Source organism: Scyliorhinus torazame, chromosome 17 (genome assembly GCF_047496885.1).
Source record: "Scyliorhinus torazame isolate Kashiwa2021f chromosome 17, sScyTor2.1, whole genome shotgun sequence".
In the NCBI taxonomy this organism is placed as follows: Eukaryota; Metazoa; Chordata; class Chondrichthyes; order Carcharhiniformes; family Scyliorhinidae; genus Scyliorhinus; species Scyliorhinus torazame.
In genome coordinates this window covers 72,657,747-72,677,134 of record NC_092723.1, presented here as the reverse complement: position 1 = coordinate 72,677,134, position 19,388 = coordinate 72,657,747, and the positions used below count along the sequence as shown (strand labels likewise).

Here is a 19,388-nt window from a genome sequence, read left to right as displayed (position 1 = left end):
TCAAAATGAAAATGGAGAGAGACAGGCAAAAACACTTATTTCTCCTTGTCTGTAGTGCACAGCAGTCACAAACTAAAAGCGAAACCAAAAACCTCACACAGCCATAGCCCAGCTCCACCCACACAATGACATCACTGAAGCCATGTGATAAGACAAAAAACCTTTCTTAAAGGGACACTCCCATGACACATGGGTATGGTGGTCTTTCCTGGAGTACAGGATTGATCACCCTCACCACTGATTCCTATCCACTGTATCTCGCTAATGCACAAGATGTCAAGTCAGTAGATCCTCAACTTTCATAGAACCTTACAGATTTTCCCGTGCTGGAAAAGTTCAGACATTCCAAGTGCTGATTCTGGTGATAGTTTTGGCGTTGAAGGTTGGGCGTGTAAAAGATCAGACTTTTGTTTCATTTAGCTCTCCACCCACCTTTCCTCTTAGTTATTTAATTATGAGGAAGGCAATGTTGGGTGCAGACCTTGGCATCCCATGGCAACATCAGAGGTTGATGGACCTGGATTTCGCAGACTATCCCCTGGCCAAAGGATTGATCGTGCTTCAAGACCATCCATCTTGAGAGTAACTTCGCCAAGGTTAGTCTATACATAAGCTGTGAGACGGCCCTGGCAATTACAATTGGATAGCAACAAGGTCCTCCCACGACCATGAAGCAGCAGAACAACAAGGACATTGCCCACTTCCTCTACTTGTGAAACAACATTTCCATGGTCGATGATGTCAAGCTCAATCCCTACACAAGAATTGACCAAGCAGCATTGGTCTTCCAGTGGTTCCACGTGGCCTGGGCAGCCAACACCATTAACATGGCCGTGAAAGGGCTGTCAAAGGGGTCACATCATTCAACGTTTTTCACCAGCGCTGCCTGTGTAAGATCCTGGGCATCACATGGAGAGACGGCATCACCAATGAAGAAGTACTACAGAGGACTGGTCATAGGTGCCTGCGGGGCAATGCAACAGGGAGATGACTGAGGCTGGTCGGACATGGATTTAGCTTCTCAGATGTATGCCCCACAGAGTGACAGTACAATGGACACCACCCAATAAAGAAGACGATGGGGCCGAGCACAGAAGACCTGACTAATTATATTTGTTCTTTTATAACCACGGTGTGTTTAACCCGTATACGATGGACAAATGATCACACAAGTTTGTTTGGTACAACGATAGTTTATTTGACCTACACAAGATTGTTTACTTAATTAATCACACGTTCATGCACATTGGACTACAACTAACACACGACCCCGACTTCCGGTTGCGGCTATGCCTAGGTAGGTCGCACGTTCGGCAGTTCCCGCCGGGAACGGACTTTTGGGCTCTCTAGAGGGGCTACAACGGCGATTGTTAGACGGCTTCCAGTGTGGGAAGGTGACAGCAAGGTCCCCCCGACATTATATGGATTGGACCAGGAGTGGAGCGGTGAAAAAAGTGATCTTGGAGCAGCGAAAAGTGAGAGGGAGAGAAAACAAGATGGCGGCGGGTGGAGACCAAGCAGCATGGGCACAGTGGTCGCAAGAGCAGCAGGGGTTTCTTAGACGCTGCTTTGAGGAGCTGAAAACCGAAATGCTGGCGCCAATGAAGGCGGCGATTGAGAAGCTAGTGGACACCCAGAAGGCCCAAGGTGCGGCGATCCGGGAGATGCGGCAAAATGGAGGTCGATATGTGATGGTGAGCGGTAGGTTGCAGGGGGTGCGGGTGGTACTGGTAAACTTGTATGCCCCGAACTGGGATGATGCCGGATTTATGAAACGCATGCTGGGTCGGATTCCGGACCTGGAGGTAGGAAGCTTAATAATGGGGGGAATTTCAACACGGTGCTGGACCCAGCACTGGATCGCTCTAGGTCCAGGACGGGTAAGAGGCCGGCTGCGGCCAAGGTGCTTAGGGGGTTTATGGACCAGATGGGGGGAGTGGATTCATGCAGGTTTGTCAGGCCCCAGGCCAGGGAATTTTCATTCTTTTCCCACGTCCATAGAGCCTACTCCCGGATAGATTTTTTAAATTTTGAGTAGGGCGCTAATTCCGAAAATGGAGGGAACGGAGTATTCGGCCATAGCCATCTCAGACCACGCCCCGCACTGGGTGGAGCTGGAGTTAGGAGAGGAGAGGGACCAGCGCCCGCTGTGACGTCTAGATGTGGGATTATTGGCAGATGAGGAGGTGTGCGGGCGGGTGCGGGGGTGCATTGAAAGATATTTGGAGGCCAATGACAACGGGGAGGTGCAGGTGAGGGTAGTCTGGGAGGCGCTGAAGGCGGTGGTCAGGGGAGAGTTAATCTCCATCAGGGCCTACAGGGAGAAGAGAGAGAGCTGAGAGAGGTTGGTGGGGGAGATCTTAAGGGTGGATAGGAGATATGTAGAGGCCCCCGAGGAGGGGCTACTCAGGGAGCGGCGGAACCTCCAGACGGAGTTCGACCTGTTGACCACAGGGAAAGCAGAGGCACAGTGGAGGAAAGCGCAGGGGGCGACGTATGAGTATGGGGAGAAGGCGAGTCGGATGCTGGCACACCAGCTTCGTAAGAGGGAGGCAGCGAGGGCGATGGGTGGAGTTAAGGATAGAGGGGGGAATACGGTGCGGAGTGCGGTGAGAATAAATGAGGTATTTAGGGACTTTTATGGAGATTTGTACAGATCTGAGCCCCCAGCGGGGGAAGAGGAGATGCGACGATTCTTGGATCAGCTGAGGTTCCTGAGGGTGGAGGAGCAGGAGGTGGCTGGTTTAGGGGCGCTAATAGGGCTGGAGGAGCTGGTTAAAGGATTGGGGAGCATGCAGGCGGGGAAGGCCCCGGGGCCGGACGGGTTCCCGGTCGTGTTTTATAGGAAGTACGAGGACCTGCTAGTCCCGTTGCTAGTGAGGACTTTCAATAAGGCTAGGGAGGGGGGTACCTTGCCCCTGACAATGTCCGGGGCGCTGATCTCTCTGATCCTGAAGCGGGACAAGGAGCCACTGCAGTGTGGATCGTATAGACCGTTATCGCTCCCCAATGTGGATGCTAAGTTGCTGGCAAAAGTGCTGGCTATGAGAATTGAGGACTGTGTCCCGGGGGTGATTCCTGAGGACCAGGATTTGTAAAGGGCAGGAAGCTAAACACTAATGTGCGGAGGCTCCGCAATGTGATTATGATGCCCTCGGTGGAGGGAGAAGCGGAGGTAGTGGCAGCTATGGACGTGGAGAAGGCCTTCGACCGGGTGGAGTGGGAGTATCTTTGGGAAGTGTTGCGGAGGTTTGGGTTCGGGGAGGGGTTCATCAGCTGGGTCAGATTGCTATATAGAGCCCCGGTGGCGAGTGTGGCTACGAATAGGCGGAGGTCGGAGTACTTTCGGCTGTACCGAGGGACGAGGCAGGGGTGCCCCCTGTCCCCCTTGCTGTTTGCATTGGCAATTGAGCCTCTGGCCATGGCACTAAGGGAGTCCAGGAAATGGAGGGGACTGGTCCGAGGGGGAGAGGAACATCAGGTGTCGCTGTATGCGGACGACCTGTTGCTGTATGTGGCAGATCCAGTGGAGGGGATGGCGGAGGTCATGCGGATCCTAAGGGAGTTTGGGGACTTCTCGGGGTATAAGCTTAATGTAGGGAAAAGTGAGCTCTTTGTGGTGCATCCAGGGGACCAGGGAAGGGGGATGGACGACCTGCCGTTGAAGAGGGCGGAAAGGAGCTTTCGGTACTTGGGGATCCAGGTGGCTGGGAGTTGGGGGGCCCTGCACAAACTCAATTTGATGCGGTTGGTGGAGCAGATGGAGGAGGATTTCAAAGGATGGGATGTGCTGCCACTCTCGCTAGTGGGCAGAGTGCAGTCGGTTAAAATGATGGTCCTCCCGAGGTTTCTCTTTGTGTTCCAGTGCCTTCCCATTATGATTCCCAAGGCCTTTTTCAAACGGGTAGGTAGGAGTATCATGGGTTTCGTGTGGGCAAATGGGACCCCGAGGGTGAGGAGGGTGTTTCTGGAGCGTGGTAGGGACAGGGGAGGGCTGGCTCTACCGAATTTGTGCGACTCTTACTGGGCTGCCAATGTGGCGATGATCCGTAAGTGGGTAATGGAGGGAGAGGGGGCGGCGTGGAAGAGGTTGGAGATGGTGTCCTGTGTGGGCACGAGCCTGAGGGCGCTGGTGACGGCACCGCTGCCGTTCTCGCCGACGAGGTACACCACGAGTCCGGTGGTGGCGGCGACGTTGAAAATCGGGGGGCAGTGGAGACGACACCGGGGCGAGGTGGGATCCTCGGTTTGGTCCCCGATTCGGGAGAACCATCGGTTTGTCCCGGGAAGGATGGATGGGGGATTTCGGAGCTGGCATCGGGCATGGATTAGAAGAATGGGGGTCCTGTTTATAGCTGGGACGTTTGCGAGCCTGAGGGCGCTGGAGGAGAAGTTTGGGTTACCCCCAGGAAATGCTTTCAGGTATATGCAAGTGAGTGCGTTTGTGAGGCGGCAGGTGAGGGAATTCCTGCTGCTCCCGGCACAGGGGACTCAGGACAGGTTGATTTCGGGTGTATGGGTTGGAGAAGGCAGGGTTTCGGCGATCTACCAGGAGCTGAAAGAAGAGGAGGAGGCCTCGGTAGAGGAATTAAAGGGCAAGTGTGAGGCGGAGCTTGGGGAGGAGATAGATGAGGGTCTGTGGGCTGATGCCCTGAGTAGGGTTAATTCTTCCTCCTCTTGCGCCAGGCTCAGCCTAATACAATTCAAGGTTATTCACAGAGCGCATATGACAGGGGCGAGGTTGAGTCGGTTCTTTGGGGTGGAGGATAGATGTGGGAGGTGCTCCGGAAGCCTGGCAAATCACGTCCACATGTTCTGGTCATGCACGGCATTGGATGGGTTTTGGAGGGGTTCACGAGGACCATGTCCAAGGTGGTGAAAGTCCAGGTCAAGCCGAGTTGGGGGTTGGCACTATTTAGGGTAACGGGCGAGCCGGGAGTGCAGGAGGCGAAAGAGGCCGGTATCCTGGCCTTTGCGTCCCTGGTAGCCCGGCGGAGGATCTTGCTATTATGGAAGGATGCGAAGCCCCCCAGTGTGGAAGCCTGGATAAATGACATGGCAGGGTTCATTAAGCTGGAGAGGATAAAGTTTGCCTTACGAGGGTCTATGCAGGGGTTCTTCAAGCAGTGGCAACCGTTCCTGGACTATCTCGCGGAGCGCTAGGAGGAGGTCAGCAGCAGCAGCAACCCAAGCGTGGGGGGGGGGGGGTCTCTTTCGGAGGGGGGGGGGGGAATTCGGGTGGGTGGAGGGGGCCTCCCTACGGGTACCTTTGAATGTCATTATGGGGGGGGGTTACTGTATATGGGGAAACCCAATGTAAAAGTTTTGTATAATTTTTTAAAAAAACAAACACACGACCCTGACTTAACCTCCAGGTGACCGGCAGATACAGAGTAGATAAGGCCTTATCTGGTTCCAGTAGTCTGGCGGAGGCTGCAGTTCTTGTAGGTAGTCTGTTCTGTTGTCCTTCTGTGAATGGCATGGGTTCTTGGTCTTGGCTGGTGTTGGTAGCTGTGGATGCTACAGTCGAGAGAGAGCAAGTGATGGCTGCGTAGTGCCTTTTAATCGGCTTGGATTTTCCCTGCCCCTATTGTGCACGGTCTCTGAGTTGCTGTCAACCAATTGATCAGGGCGCCATCCCCTGATCGATCAAGTCCAATCAGGAGCTGTCACATCGATTTTGGGGTGGGCACTCAGTGGCCATGCCTGGAAGTGTTCAGAGCAGGGCTTCTGATGATTCTGAGACTATGACTTTGTCAGGCTGTTGACTAATCTTTGGTACACATTTCCAGATGCCAGTTAGGAGGACTTTGCAGTATAGATTGGGTTGGATGTGCCATTGTCGTGTTGGAGTTCAATGTCGGGTGGTCTGTCCAGTTTCATTCTTATGCTAGGTATGTTGTAACAGTGGCTTGGTATAATGCCTCCTCCAAATAAGAACTAAAATTTGTAATAATGAAGAAAACATAGAAACATGTGAAGTGTAAACTGTTTGAAATATTTACATATAATTTTTTTAAGTCATTGTTGCAACCCTGATATCTGTTTATCTGTCTTTCCTTTCTGCACATCTTCCACCTGTAAAATATGTCTTCACTTCACCCATAAGTGTATTAATAATCATCTTTATTGTCACAAGTAGTCTTATTTAACACTGCAATGAAGTTACGGTGAAAAGCCCCAGTTGCCACATTCCGGCGCCTGATTGGGTACACAGAGGGAGAATTCAGAATCTCCAATTCACCAGCAGCACAACTTGTGGGAGGAAACGGGAGCACCTGGAGGAAACCCACGCAGACACTGAGAGAACGTGCAGACTCATCACTGACAGTGACCCAAGCCGGGAATCGAACCTGGGACTCTTCAGCTGTGAAGCAACAGCGCTAACCACTGTGCTACCGTGCTTGTGTGGTGATGTGCATCCAGTTGATCATTTTAAATAAAAGAAAGGTGGAAAGGAAAACTCCCCTCCCGCTATGTTAGGAATTGTCTCCAAGGCCCCTTGGCTTACCGAGGGGATTCTTGAAGGAGTCTCTTTGAAGTCTGTCCTCATGCTCTGCATTTACACTAATGTTTGCGAATTGTATTGAGCAGATTTACACCATTGTAAGAAATGTAGAGATCATCACCGAAGTATGGAATTAGCGGAACAAAGCATATTTTTGTGAGCATAACCAGAAGTGCCCCCTGTCAGTTCCCTCAATGAGTTAGAATTGACTTTTTGTACCAGATATAATGCAACTTCCAGTCAATATTTTGATTTTTGCAGATGACATCCCCCCCCCCCCCTAATTACCTCCTTTCCTATGAAAGTTCATACTCCGAGAATGTTCAAAAGAAATGTTTTCTATTTGCAACACATCTAATTACTCATGATGCTCTCAGTTGCATTGGAAATAAATTGGACAAGAATATAGTGAACTGTTAAAACCTTACTTATTTACCCAAGTTCACTTTTCATAAACAGTACAATAGACCCATAGGGTATAATCTAACTCCTGCTTGAGTTATTTGTCAGCCTACATGACAGGCATAAATCATATCCCATAAACCTTCATTTCTTAAAGTATTTTTATTGGTTTTGCATTTATAATAACGTTGCGAGGAAGATAACACCGTCATAGAGAGAGGTTTACAGATTGGTATGCGAGGAAAAACAAAAAATTAGGAATATAAACCGGTATGTATACGAAGGTAACGTGTACAGATGCGGGGGCCCTAACTTTGGGCCCCCGGTGATCGTATTAGCTTTATGCATGTTTCCTCCTGGTATTAGAACATACAAGGGGCTTGTTTGGTGCTCCCTGGGCGTCCCTTGGAGCCGTTCTTGTGCTTGCGCCTGGTGCTGCCTTGCTGTTTGTCTCCCCGGCTCCTCTGCCTTTCTTGTCCTATGCCCTGGTTAGTACCCCACACTGCACTCCCCATCCTCCCTTCTCCAGGCCTCCTTCCGTTATCCGTTTCTGTCATGGAACCCCCCCCCCCTCCAGCAAACTGGTCTTGTGATAGGCTGGTGAATTGTTTCCACGTATGGTGAAAGCCGTCCTCTGATCCTCAAAGAGAATTTTATCCTTTTCAATTTACGAATTCCGCTAAGTCGGACGGTCAGCCCGTGGCCTTGAGCGCCGCTGCTGATCTCCATCTGAGCACGAGCCCCCGGCGGGCGGTTAGAGAGGCAATGGTGAGGGCATCTGCCCCTCTTTCAGTAAAGAGTCTGGCAGTTCAGATACCCCGAAGACTGTGTTATGGGCCAGGGTTTAGAGAACCCCAAAGTGTATCATTGAGTTCACCTGACCCACAACTTTTACTAGATTGTGCTATGGGGAGCACACGCCCACTCTACAGGTGTGGTATAGCAGAAATGGAAAAGTATTTTTTAAAGCAAATCAATGTTTATTCTATGAACTCAAGTTAACCTTTTTAAAACACACAGTGAACATCTTAATTCAACCATTAATTCTAATACAACCCCCAAAGAATGCAACACTAAGTAATCCTTAATAACTTCCCAAACAACATCCAGAAGACAGAAGAAACACCTTTTAACAGAAGCACATTAGGTTTACATTCACGACTGAGAACATTTATAATTCTGAATTCACCAAATGATCAAGAGATAGTCTTTTCATGGCAGAGAGATCAACAGTACACCTGCTCTGTCTGACTTCAGCTCCAACACTGAAAACTAAACTAAAACACACCCTGCAGCAAACAGCCTAAAACAAAAGTAAAAAAATGACAGACAGCCCCGCTCCACCCACTCTCTGGCATCACTGCAGTAATAAACACCCATTTCTTAAAGGTACTCTCACATGACACCTCCCCCCCCCCCCCCCCCCCCCCCCCATCAACTTCAAGATGGTTTCATTTTTCACCGTTTCACTATCCTTTAAGAAATGCACACAGTAAATATACTTTTTTGTTTTAAAAAAACAACACCCGCAAACCGGTATAATAATATAGTCCATTTTTTTTCTTGTTTTTCTTCCTCCAACTGAAATCCTTCTTAATTGACATCTCTTTGAACAAGAAGGTCTTTGCATGATCCATCCATTTCTTGACGCCTTGGCATTTCTCTTTAAAGTCAGATACTTTAGTTCAATCTGATCGCAGAGTCCCTTTTAATTCTCCAACACAGAAGCATTAGTTGTCATAGCATTCAGGCAGTCAAATGTCTGTTGAAAGTCCGCTGTCCATTGAAATGTTCGACGTTTCTTCAGCACGTCCATCAGTGGAGCAATCACGCTATAAAACTTTGCACAAATGTTCGATCAAATCCACTCATGCCAGGAAATCGCATTATTTCCCTTTGTCTTGAGGGTATCGGAAACTCCTCAAGGAAAGTGACTTGGGCTTTTCCAAATTCACTTTTGGCTAGGTTTATCACCAAACCCGCCTCCTGAAGTCGATCGAATAAATCCATCAGATGTTTTAACTGTTCTTTCCATGTCTGGCTGAAAATTACCAGATCGTCGATGTATACCGCAATTGGGTAATCCTGAATCGACTTTGCTAGTTAACTGTTGAAATGTGGCTGGGGCGTTTTTCATGCCAAATGGCATAACTTTGAATTGGTATATGCCATCCGGAGTCATAAAAGCTGAAATCTCCTTCGCCCTTTCGGACAAAGGTACCTGCCAGTAACCTTTAAGTAAATCCAGTTTGGAAAAAGCTGATTGTCCCACTTTCTCAACGCAATCCTTCAAACGTTGGATAGAATAAGAGTCTGTTCCTGTAACTGCATTAACCTTTCTGTAGTCCACGCACAACTGTTGGGTACCGTCTGGTTTAGGTACCATCACTATGGGTGAGCTCCATTGGCTGCAACCCACTTCACTTATGCCATTTTTAAGCATACTCTCAATCTCTTTGTTAACCTGTGCCAATTTTAAAGGGTTAAGTCTGTATGGATGTTGATTGATTGGAACAGCTTTTGCCACATCTACATCACGTATAGCCATTTTAGTACTTCCCAATTTATCTCCACAAACCTGCCCATGTGATATCAATAACTCTTTCAGGTCAGTTCGTTTTTCTTCTGGAAGGTAACTCAACAATTTATCCCAATTTTTAAGAACATCCTCGTTTTCCAATTTACTTTCGAGGTATGTAAAATTCCAAGTCATCTGGAATTGGTTTGTCACTTTGAGTTAGAATCATTAAAACCTCCTCCTTTTTCTCTCCTTCCCTTTAAAGTACCTTTTAAGCATATTCACAATACACACTCGGTGAGTCTTCCTTCTATCTGGTGTTTTTAACCACATAATTCACCTCACTTAATTTACTTTCAATCTGATAAGGACCACAAAACTTAGCTTTTAAAGGTTCACCTACCACTGGTAACAATACTAAAACTTTATCTCCACTGGCAAAACTACAAACTTTGGATTTCTTGTCCGCTACCCGTTTCATCACATTTTGTGCAACTTTCAAATGTTGTCCAGCCAATTCACCTGCTCTATTTAATCGTTCCCTAAAATTTGACACGTAACCCAATAAGGTAATTTCCGATTTCTCACTCACCAATTTTTCCTTAATCAATTTAAGTGGTCCTCTTACCTCATGACCAAAAATTAGTTCAAAAGGACTGAATTTGGTAGACTCATTAGGTGCATCCCTAATTGCAAACAATACAAATGGAATTCCTTTATCCCAATCCTCTGGATAATCTTGACAATAAGCCCTCAACATTGTCTTTAATGTCTGATGCCACCTTTCTAATGCTCCCTGTTATGCAGTTGATTTAAATTGTTTTATTCCCAAGCTATCCATAACTTCTTAGAATAACCTTGAGGTAAAATTTGATCCTTGATTTGATTGTATTTCTGTGGGTAGTCCATATCTAGTAAAGAATTTAAGTAACTCCTCCACAATCTTTTTAGCTGTAATATTACATACTGGAATGGCCTCTGGAAACCTAGTAGACACATCCATTATAGTCAAAAGAAATTGATTCCCACTTTTTGTTTTAGGAAGCGGTCCTACACAATCAATTAGGACCCGTGTAAAAGGTTCCTCAAATGCTGGAATGGGTATTAAGGGCGGTGGTTTTATCACTGCTTGAGGTTTCCCTATCACTTGACATGTGTGACATGATTGACAAAATTTAACTACATCTTTATGTAGTCCAGGACAATAAAAATGTTTCTGGATTTTAGCTTGAGTTTTCCTTATTCCCAAATGACCTCCCACTGGTACCTCATGTGCAACTCGCAACACCTCCTTTCTTTACCCTACCGGCAATACTACTTGTTGAACTTCTGCCTACTTTTCATCTGCCTACATATGTAAAGGTCTTCATTTTCTCATCAAGACATTACTTTTATGGTAATAACACTCTGGTATACACTCAGATTCCTCTTCCATGTATGCTTTCTGATACATCCGTTTTATTTCTATATTTTTCTGTTGTAACTCCACCCATTTTCCTGAACTAAAAATATCCGCCCAATCCTCCACCTGTTCTTTTCCAACCATCTGATCAAAAATCGTTTTTGATAATTGCACTTCACCTTTATCTTCACTCTCTGATTTCTCCTCTTGTTTTAACCTGTGACTTTGCAACCTTGTTACTACACAATCCAGAAAAATCCCAAGATAGTTGTCCTTCAACACTTCAGCTGTCTGATTTTCCACTGGCATCACTCCCACCTGTGATCCAGCTATATCATTACCCAAGATAAACTGTATTCCTGGACAAGATAGTTTCTCTATTACTCCTACTACCGCTTCACCACTCTTCACTGGACTTTCCAGCCTTACCTTATATAATGGAAGACTACTCCTTTCACTCTGAATTCCACATATTACCATCTTTTCTGGCAATATTCTTCCCAGACTATATAACTCCTCATCGCTTACCATTAAAGATTGACTAGCTCCCGTATCTCTTAAAATTGTGACTTCTTTACCTGCTCCTCCTGATACACATGAGTAAACTTTACCCACACAAACAAATTCTTTAAAGAGATCTGGCACCTTCTTATTATTCAATTCTTGATCAGGCTGTACAATCTTTTGCTCCTCCTTCGCTTCACTTGGGCTTTACTTCACCACTTTAACAAACCCCACTGTCTTATCCTGTTTTACCACATCAGCCTTCCCAGTGCTTTTCTTCAACCACCAACACTGTGACTTTTCATGGCCTAGTTTATTACAGTGAAAACATTTTAAACTTTTCATTTATTTTCCACCCTCCTGGATTTCTTTTTTAATCTGTGGTACACTCTCATCATCTCCCATCAGATCACCTTTGCCTCTACCACTTGAGTAGTTCTAATGTCCCCAGTTTCTATCCCTCACAGGCTGAAACTGATGTCTGAAACCAAGCTTTGATTTATGAACTAATTCATAATCATCTGCCATTTCTGCTGCCAATCTCGCAGTTTTAACCCTCTGCTCTTCCACATGAGTTCTCACCACATCAGGAATTGAATTTTTAAACTCCTCCAAAAGTATAATCTCTCTGAGAGCTTCATACGTTTTGTCTATTTTCAAAGCCCTTATCCACCTATCAAAATTACTCTGTTTGAGCCTTTCAAACTCCATGTATGTTTGACCAAATTCTTTCCTTAAATTTCTAAACTTTTGTCTGTAGGCTTCAGGCGCTAGTTCATATGCACTTAAGATTGATTTTTTTCTCCTCCTCATCCGTCCCAGATACCTCCTCCGTTAGTGATACAAACACTTCACTCGCTCTACCGACCAGCTGTGTTTGAATCAGTAATACCCACATGTCCTGTGGCCATTTCATTTGTCTAGCCACCTTCTCAAATGAAATGAAAAAGGCTTCTGCCTCCTTCTCATCAAACTTTGGCAATGCTTGGACATATTTAAATAGATTCCCACCAAGCCTTCGACTTTGACGCTCTTTCTCACTATCCTCATCACTATCATCCAACTGTACATTTCCCTTTACGTCTGCCAATTTGAACTGATTGTCATGTATCATGGCCATTTTCTGAAGTTCAAACTCTCTCTCTTTATCTTTTTCCTTGATCTGTATCTCCCTTTCTCTTTCTTTTTGTTCTGCTAGGGCTAGTTCTGTTTTCCTTTCTTCTCTATCTTTTTCCTCTCTTTCACTTTCCCTTCACTTTTTCCTCTCTCTCTTTCGCATTCAAGCTGCTGTAATTCTTTCTCATGTTCCATTTGTTTAATTTGTAACTGAATTTTTGCCATTTCCAATGAGTCAGACTGTATCTCAGGCAACTTTAAATGCTTAGCCACCGCCATAATTACCTCATCTTTTCGCATTTTGTAAGGTAATGTTTACTGCAATGTTTTTGCCAAATCTAACAGGCTGTCTCTGTCCGTAAGGTACTGCATGTGACCGTCTCCACCCCCAAAAACTTCTGAGTCTCTAAGAGCCATTGTCCACAACACACGCCCTACTTAAACTAGAATACCACACCTGAAAAGCAACCACAAATATGCTCACCCCTCACTGTCTTTACGTTCACTAAGCCAATCAAATAGATAGACTTTTATCCCCCTTGAGCCCCCAATTTGTTATGGACCAGGGTTTAGAGAACCCCAAAGTGTATCATGGAGTTCCCCTAAACAACAACTTTACTAGATTGTGGTATGGGGAGCACATGGCCCACTCTACAGGTGTGGTACAGCAGAAATGGAAAATAATTTTTGAAAGCAAATCAATGTTTATTCTATGAACTCAAGTTAACCTTTTTAGAACATACAGTGAACATCTTAGCAACCATTAATTCAAATACAACCCCCAAAGAATACAACACTAAATAATCCTTAACTTCCCAAACAACATCCAGAGGACAGAAGAAACACCTTTTAACAGAGGCACATTAGGTTTACATTCACTACTGAGAACATTTATAATTCTGAATTCACCAAATGATCAAGATAGTCTTTTCATGGGAGAGATCAACAGTACACCTGCTCTGTCTGACTTCAGCTCCAACACTGAAAACTAAACTAAAACACACCCTGCAGCAAACAGCCTAAAACGAAAGTAAAAAGATGACACAGCCCTGCTCCACCCACACTCTGTCAGCACTGCAGTAATGAACACCCATTTCTTAAAGGTACTCTCACAACAGATATTTATATACACACCCATTTATAAACACCCATTTCTTAAAGGTACTCTCACATGACAACTGTCACTAGTGAGCATGGCTCCACTCCCTTGGACATGACCTCGAAAAAGGTCATAGAACCAACAAGTCTGGGACAGGACACGAATATGTGGGTGTGGTGCCCATGCCTCCCTGACACTGTTTACGATGTCCTCCACCTCCAGGAGGAACCCGTTCATGTGTGTTCTGGTCAAGTGCTCCTTGTACACTATCTTTTAGCTGCATAAGGCTCAGCCCTGCGCATGAGGGGGAGTTTGCCCTATGCAAGGCGATCCTGAGTCCTTCCCCCTATCTCCATGCCTAGATCTTCCTCCCACATCACCCGTGTCTCGTCCAGCGGTGACCATACCTCTTCCATAGTTGTCCGTGCATATCAACACACCAACAGTCCCTAGTTTATCTGCAGCCAGAAGTCTGTCCAATAGGGTGTGTCCTGATAACTGGGGGAACGTTGCTGTCTCCTTGCAGTGGAAATTCCTTTTAGGCATGTATCGGAGCTTGTTTCCTTTCAGGAGCTGGAGCTTGTCCATCAGTTCCCCAGGATCGCTAGTCTGCCGTCAATGTTTCTGTCCTCTACCATCATTACTCCTTTTTCCTGTCTCCACCTTTTTTAGAAGGCGCCTATTGTCTCGGGGGTAAATCTATAGTTCTTGCAGATGGGGGCCATGATGGATATTGCGACTGGCCCGTCTCCTTTTCCTTGTGTACCTTTCCCTCTCTCTTTATCCCCCCCCCCCTTTCCTTTTCATCTTTATCCTGTGACTCGCTTGTGTCTCCCCCACCCACTTACTCTATTGGTTGCTAGCTACGAACAGATCTTGTAACAAGTTGGTGAACAGCTTCCATGTCCTGTAAAAGCCATCTTCCTACTCTTGTATGGCAAATTTTACTATCTCCAGTTTAGGAAATGCTGCGAGGTCGGACAGCCAGTCTGCAGCCTTGGGTCATGCTGCTGATTGCCAGCCGAGCAGGAGTCTCCGGCGAGCGACCTGGGAGGCAAAGCCTAAGGCGTGCCCCCCCCCCCCCCCCGGTCAGGAGATGTGCCACGGCCCTCCCCTCGCTCGTACATTCCTTGTGCTAACTCACCTTACAGGACCATGTATGTCTAGCCCAGTTCAGGATCTTTTCCCGTTCTTAGTACAAGTGCAGCTTCGCAATGGTGGCCCACTGCTGCTCCCGGCCTTGGCCAGGGTGACCTGTGGGCTCTGACCACTTCTGAGGGTTTGGGGAAATTTTCCCCTCCAACCAATTTGCCCAGTATCTGGGCCACTTACTCCGTCGGGTTTCTGCCCTTGGTGCTCTCCACTTGGTCTCTATGATGCAGAGGTTTTGGTGGCATGATCGATTTTCCTGGTCCCTGACTTTCCCTTAGTGTCCCTTGTGTCACCACCAACCTTGCCATCGCTGTCTCCAGTGAGGTAATCCGATCGCTCTGGTCAGTCTCGGCCTTCTCCAGCTCTCTGATTGTCACTTCCTGCGTCTCTAGACACCGCTCCGTTTTTCCCAACGCTGCTTGCAGAGTGAGTAGCACCTTCGCTACTGCCGTTTTCACTGTCATCATTTCAAGTTTGATGCCGTCCTTGAGCTCTTTGAGTTCCAGTGTTAGGAATTCCCTCCATTTGTTCATCGGTTGGTAGCCCGGCATATTTTCTGACGGTCCATCCTGTTCGAGTGTGGCCGTGACCTCGTCGCCCCATGTGTTCGCCATCACCTCAGTCTTCCTCTCCAGGCTTTTACTGCCTCTGCCATCGTCTCCTCAGGTTGTTATTGCCTGGCATGTTTTGTTCGTTGTGGTTTTGGAGGAGGGTGTTTTTTTTCCCCCCTGGGTTTAGTGGGCTATTTTGAGTTAAAAGTGCCTAATTATGAGTTTCCAAAAGGAGAGCCACCTTCTGTGCGTCCGTTCAGCACACCCCCGTCACTGGAAGTGATCATTAAGACAGATTGTTGACCATTTTTGCCCATCATGCCTGGATGATTTATGCTGTCTTAGGATGTGGGCCTCACTGGTAACACCAGTGTTAATTGCCCATCCCTAAATCCCCGTGAGAAGGTAGCCTTCTTGAATCAGTACAGTCCATCTGGTATTGATATTTCACTAGCGGTTTGGTATGATTGAGTAGCGTGCTAGGCTGTTTCAGAGGGCAGTGAAGAGTCAACCGTATCGCTGTAAGTTTGGAGTCACTATGTAGGCCAAACTGGGTAAGGGCAATAGTGAATCAGATGGGTTTTTAACGACAATCGATGATAGTTTTATGGTCACCATTACTGAGACTAGCTTTCAATTCTAGATTTATTAGTTAATTAAATTTAAATTTCACCAGCTGTCATGGATTCTTTGTCCCAAGAGCATTAACCAGGGCCTCGGAATTTCCAGTGCAGTAACATCACCACTGTCTCCTCATATTACCACTACCTCTGCGGACTTGCTCTGCATTTTTGTACGTTCCTCCTTTACATATATTTAACCAATTCCCTTTTAAATTATATAGCATTTACTTCAATAATGACTTGTGGTAAAGCATTTCCATGTCCTGGGAGGGTGGTAGGGGTGGACCCTAATTTTAGATTATTTTTCTTCTAGTTTGCAGGGGTAGAGAAAAAATCATTGAAGCCTTTCTTAATAACTGTAAACTTAAGGTAGCTCACCAATTCTGAACTAAACCAATGAACAATTTCAATATGGGTTCCTAGCTTTTGATTTCAATGCAATGGGATTTTACCCATTACTATTCTTTTTCCTAAATGTGCATATTCTCTGCATTGAAGTGCATCTTGGCTCACAATTGTCCACACCACTCTGCTCTTTTATGCGTTTCTCCAAGTTCCTTCATTCTTCACACATTACTGTGCCTCTGATTTGATATCAACAGACTTCAATATTTTATTGCTCAGATTAAATTTGTTTGCATGGGTATATATCTCATTTAACATTTATTCTATTGTCCCTGAACAAAGAATTTAACTATCGATAATTGAATATTCAAGCATTAAAAGAGATGATATGTAAAACCTCAATTCTAATAAATGTTTACCTGTTTGAATTTTTTGACTACAACGTTAACCCCAAAGAAAGTATATGTTTAGTTCTGTATTGTGTGCTTTGTATAGGTACCTGGAGAGTTACGAGAAGTTGCACCATTTTGGCGAGGATGATGAAGTACTTACACCAACCAATTCTCGACCACAGGGCGTAGTCTCTGGGGTTCATTTGTTTTATAATCGGCATCAGCACATTATTCCAGGTAAGTGCCAACAGAGGAAGCTCCAAAAGGTGTAGTAATTATATACATGGTTTACCTTGGTGGGTTAATGTTGACCTCTAGCAGGAATGACATAAGCTGTCAATAACTGTTTTTATTTGAGCTGTTGGTTTTGGGAGACTGAGTGAACTCCTGTGTGGTGCTGCTTCCTAAACCCAACAGTACCTTGGGGCAGCATGTCTGTGCCCCAACGTACATGTGCAAAGTAATTGCATCATAACATTATTACATAGAATATTTGTAGTCTTGTGCAATGGCATCACTAACAAAGCACATTACTGGAACAGCTGCCCTCTAGTTTCCAGAAGAGCAGTGACAGATAGGGGAATTCTGTTAAATAAAAAAATTATCTTCTGGACCATCAATTTATCTTTGGTGACTAAACAAGAGTAATGCTATGGAGACCAGTGATTGAAGAGCTCTTTAAATGCGGTTTTCCAAGTGTTGTCAGTCGCGCCTTTCACAGTCACAGAAAGTGGTCATTCAGCCCTTTGTACCTGTGCTGACTCTTTAAAAGAGTCATTCCATTTGGTCCATTTCGTTACTCTTTCACCATAAAAATATTTCCTCCCCTAAGTATTTCTTCAATTCTTTTGAAAGTTATTATTTAATCTGCTTCTATCACACTTTGTAAGTGTATTCTGGATCAGAATAACTGATGTATTTTAAAAGCTCATGTTGCCTCTGGTTGTTTTCAGTTCTTTTAAATCCGTTTGATCATGCCCTTGTGTCGACCTCAGGTTTTTCTGCTCTTGAAATAACTTCAAGATTATACCATTTAATTTATATTGCCTCTTCTCACTCTTCCTACCAAAATGCATCACTGCACTTTGAATTTAAATGGCACATTCCACACCTGTCTCTATTTTACCAATCTGTGTCCTCCTGAAGTTTGTTGCTATCCCCTTGCTGTATTTCTGCACTTTGTGTCACTTGAAAACTGTGGACTCACGAGACCTGTACACAAATTCAGGTCATTAATACATATCAAAAAGAGCAGTGGTCCTAAAACTGACACCTGGAGGGCACCACATTTTGTTCGAGTCTGAATAACTGCTTTCTGACTTTAACCAATGTTGTAACGACACTGCCAGTGGCCCTCTAATCCCATGTGTTTCCCATCAGAGCTTTGGTGTGCTGTTAAACTCCCCCTCTCATGTGACTTGTATGATTTTAGTTTTTGTTTGTCAGTGCTGAGTTCGCTAACATTTAAGGGTGAAAGAAACTAAAACTTTTCTTTCTTTCAGAAAGTGTACGTCGAGGATATGGGCTTTTTACAGAATTTACCACGATCAGCGACTATAATAAAGTGGTGCTGTCTTTACTTTCGGGACTTCCAAATGAGGTGGACTTTGCAATCAACGTTTGTACACTTATGTCACACGGGAACAAACAAATGCTACAAATGGAAAAAGACCCGAAGGTTGTTACACTGCTGCTTGCACATGCTGGGATTTTTGACGATAGTAAGCAACTTTTAATCCATAAATAAGAATATAAATTATGAGATCATTAAAATTTCAGAAGTAGGCATAGAAACCTGTGTGCAGAGAATCGGATAAATAGGATGGCTTGTTAAAGAAAGTGACAACAGAAATTTGGTGAAAGTGGTAATTTGGTGCTGAAGGGAAGGGTGTGGTAAGTATTTTAAAACAACAGGAAATAAATAATCACACCAGAGGAAATAAAACAATGGTATCATAATCCACAGACACCAGAGTGACATCAACTGAGGAAATTAAGGAAAGTATGTAGTTAAGAATCTAGATATCCCTTTGCATGTTTATTTTCTTTATTGTTAGTGTTAAGTTTGAATTATTCAGAGTTTAATGTTGGTGCAAATAAGTTGCCCAGTAACTACAGTCGTCAGGTTTGTAAATTTAAACACAATTAAGTTTATTAATAACAGTAACTATAATTAAATATGCAGCAAATGCAACAGGTTAACTGTTATCTAATTCCCAACCCCCCCTCCTTAAACTTGCCCCACCCTCTGCACACATAGACAAGACAAACCGAAGGAAGAAGAGTGTAAAAATGAGAATGAAAGTAAAATGATGGTTTTTTCAGATGGTTGTTTCTAGCACCTTTCTTCAATCTCTGCTTTCAGTCTGAGATTTTCTGCTTCCAGCCTGTAAAGGCTTTCACTGTAGATTCATTCAGGTCTCTGCAGTTCAGAAATAAAGCAGCTTTTTGGGAGAGAGTGTAAAGAGAGCTGGTCCTTTTCAACTGATTCTCTGAAAATCATCAAAGCTCCACACAGTTTAACATCCATAGTAATTATAAAATGGATGGTGAAGAGACGACAAAAGTGTTTCACTTGCAGATTAACATTTTCAAAGCTCTCGGGTGGGATTGTCCATTGGCCGACGCTGCAATTGGGAAAGGCGATTGGGCGGAGAATCGGTCGCGAAGCCAAAATTGTGACCAGCTCCGGGCGTCCGGCAGAATGCTCCGGAGCTTCGACAACAGCGCCAATGCGTTCTAGTCTGCACGTACAGTAAATGCCATCCACATATCA

At 45.2% G+C, this 19,388-nt stretch overlaps 1 protein-coding gene across 3 annotated transcripts in view; it reads left to right on the top strand.

Moving 5' to 3' along the window:
- LOC140393946 (AT-rich interactive domain-containing protein 2-like) overlaps nucleotides 1–19,388 on the top strand; it is a 467,509-nt gene that overhangs the window by 221,837 nt on the left and 226,284 nt on the right. For 2 of the 3 annotated variants that reach the window (XM_072480628.1, XM_072480627.1), the window contains exons 4-6: nucleotides 5,793–5,894; nucleotides 16,716–16,849; nucleotides 18,115–18,333. In XM_072480628.1, coding sequence (XP_072336729.1) covers nucleotides 5,793–5,894; nucleotides 16,716–16,849; nucleotides 18,115–18,333 — 455 coding nt within the window. The remainder of the gene's footprint in view (nucleotides 1–5,792; nucleotides 5,895–16,715; nucleotides 16,850–18,114; nucleotides 18,334–19,388) is intronic. The other variant, XM_072480629.1, reaches the window with a different exon arrangement.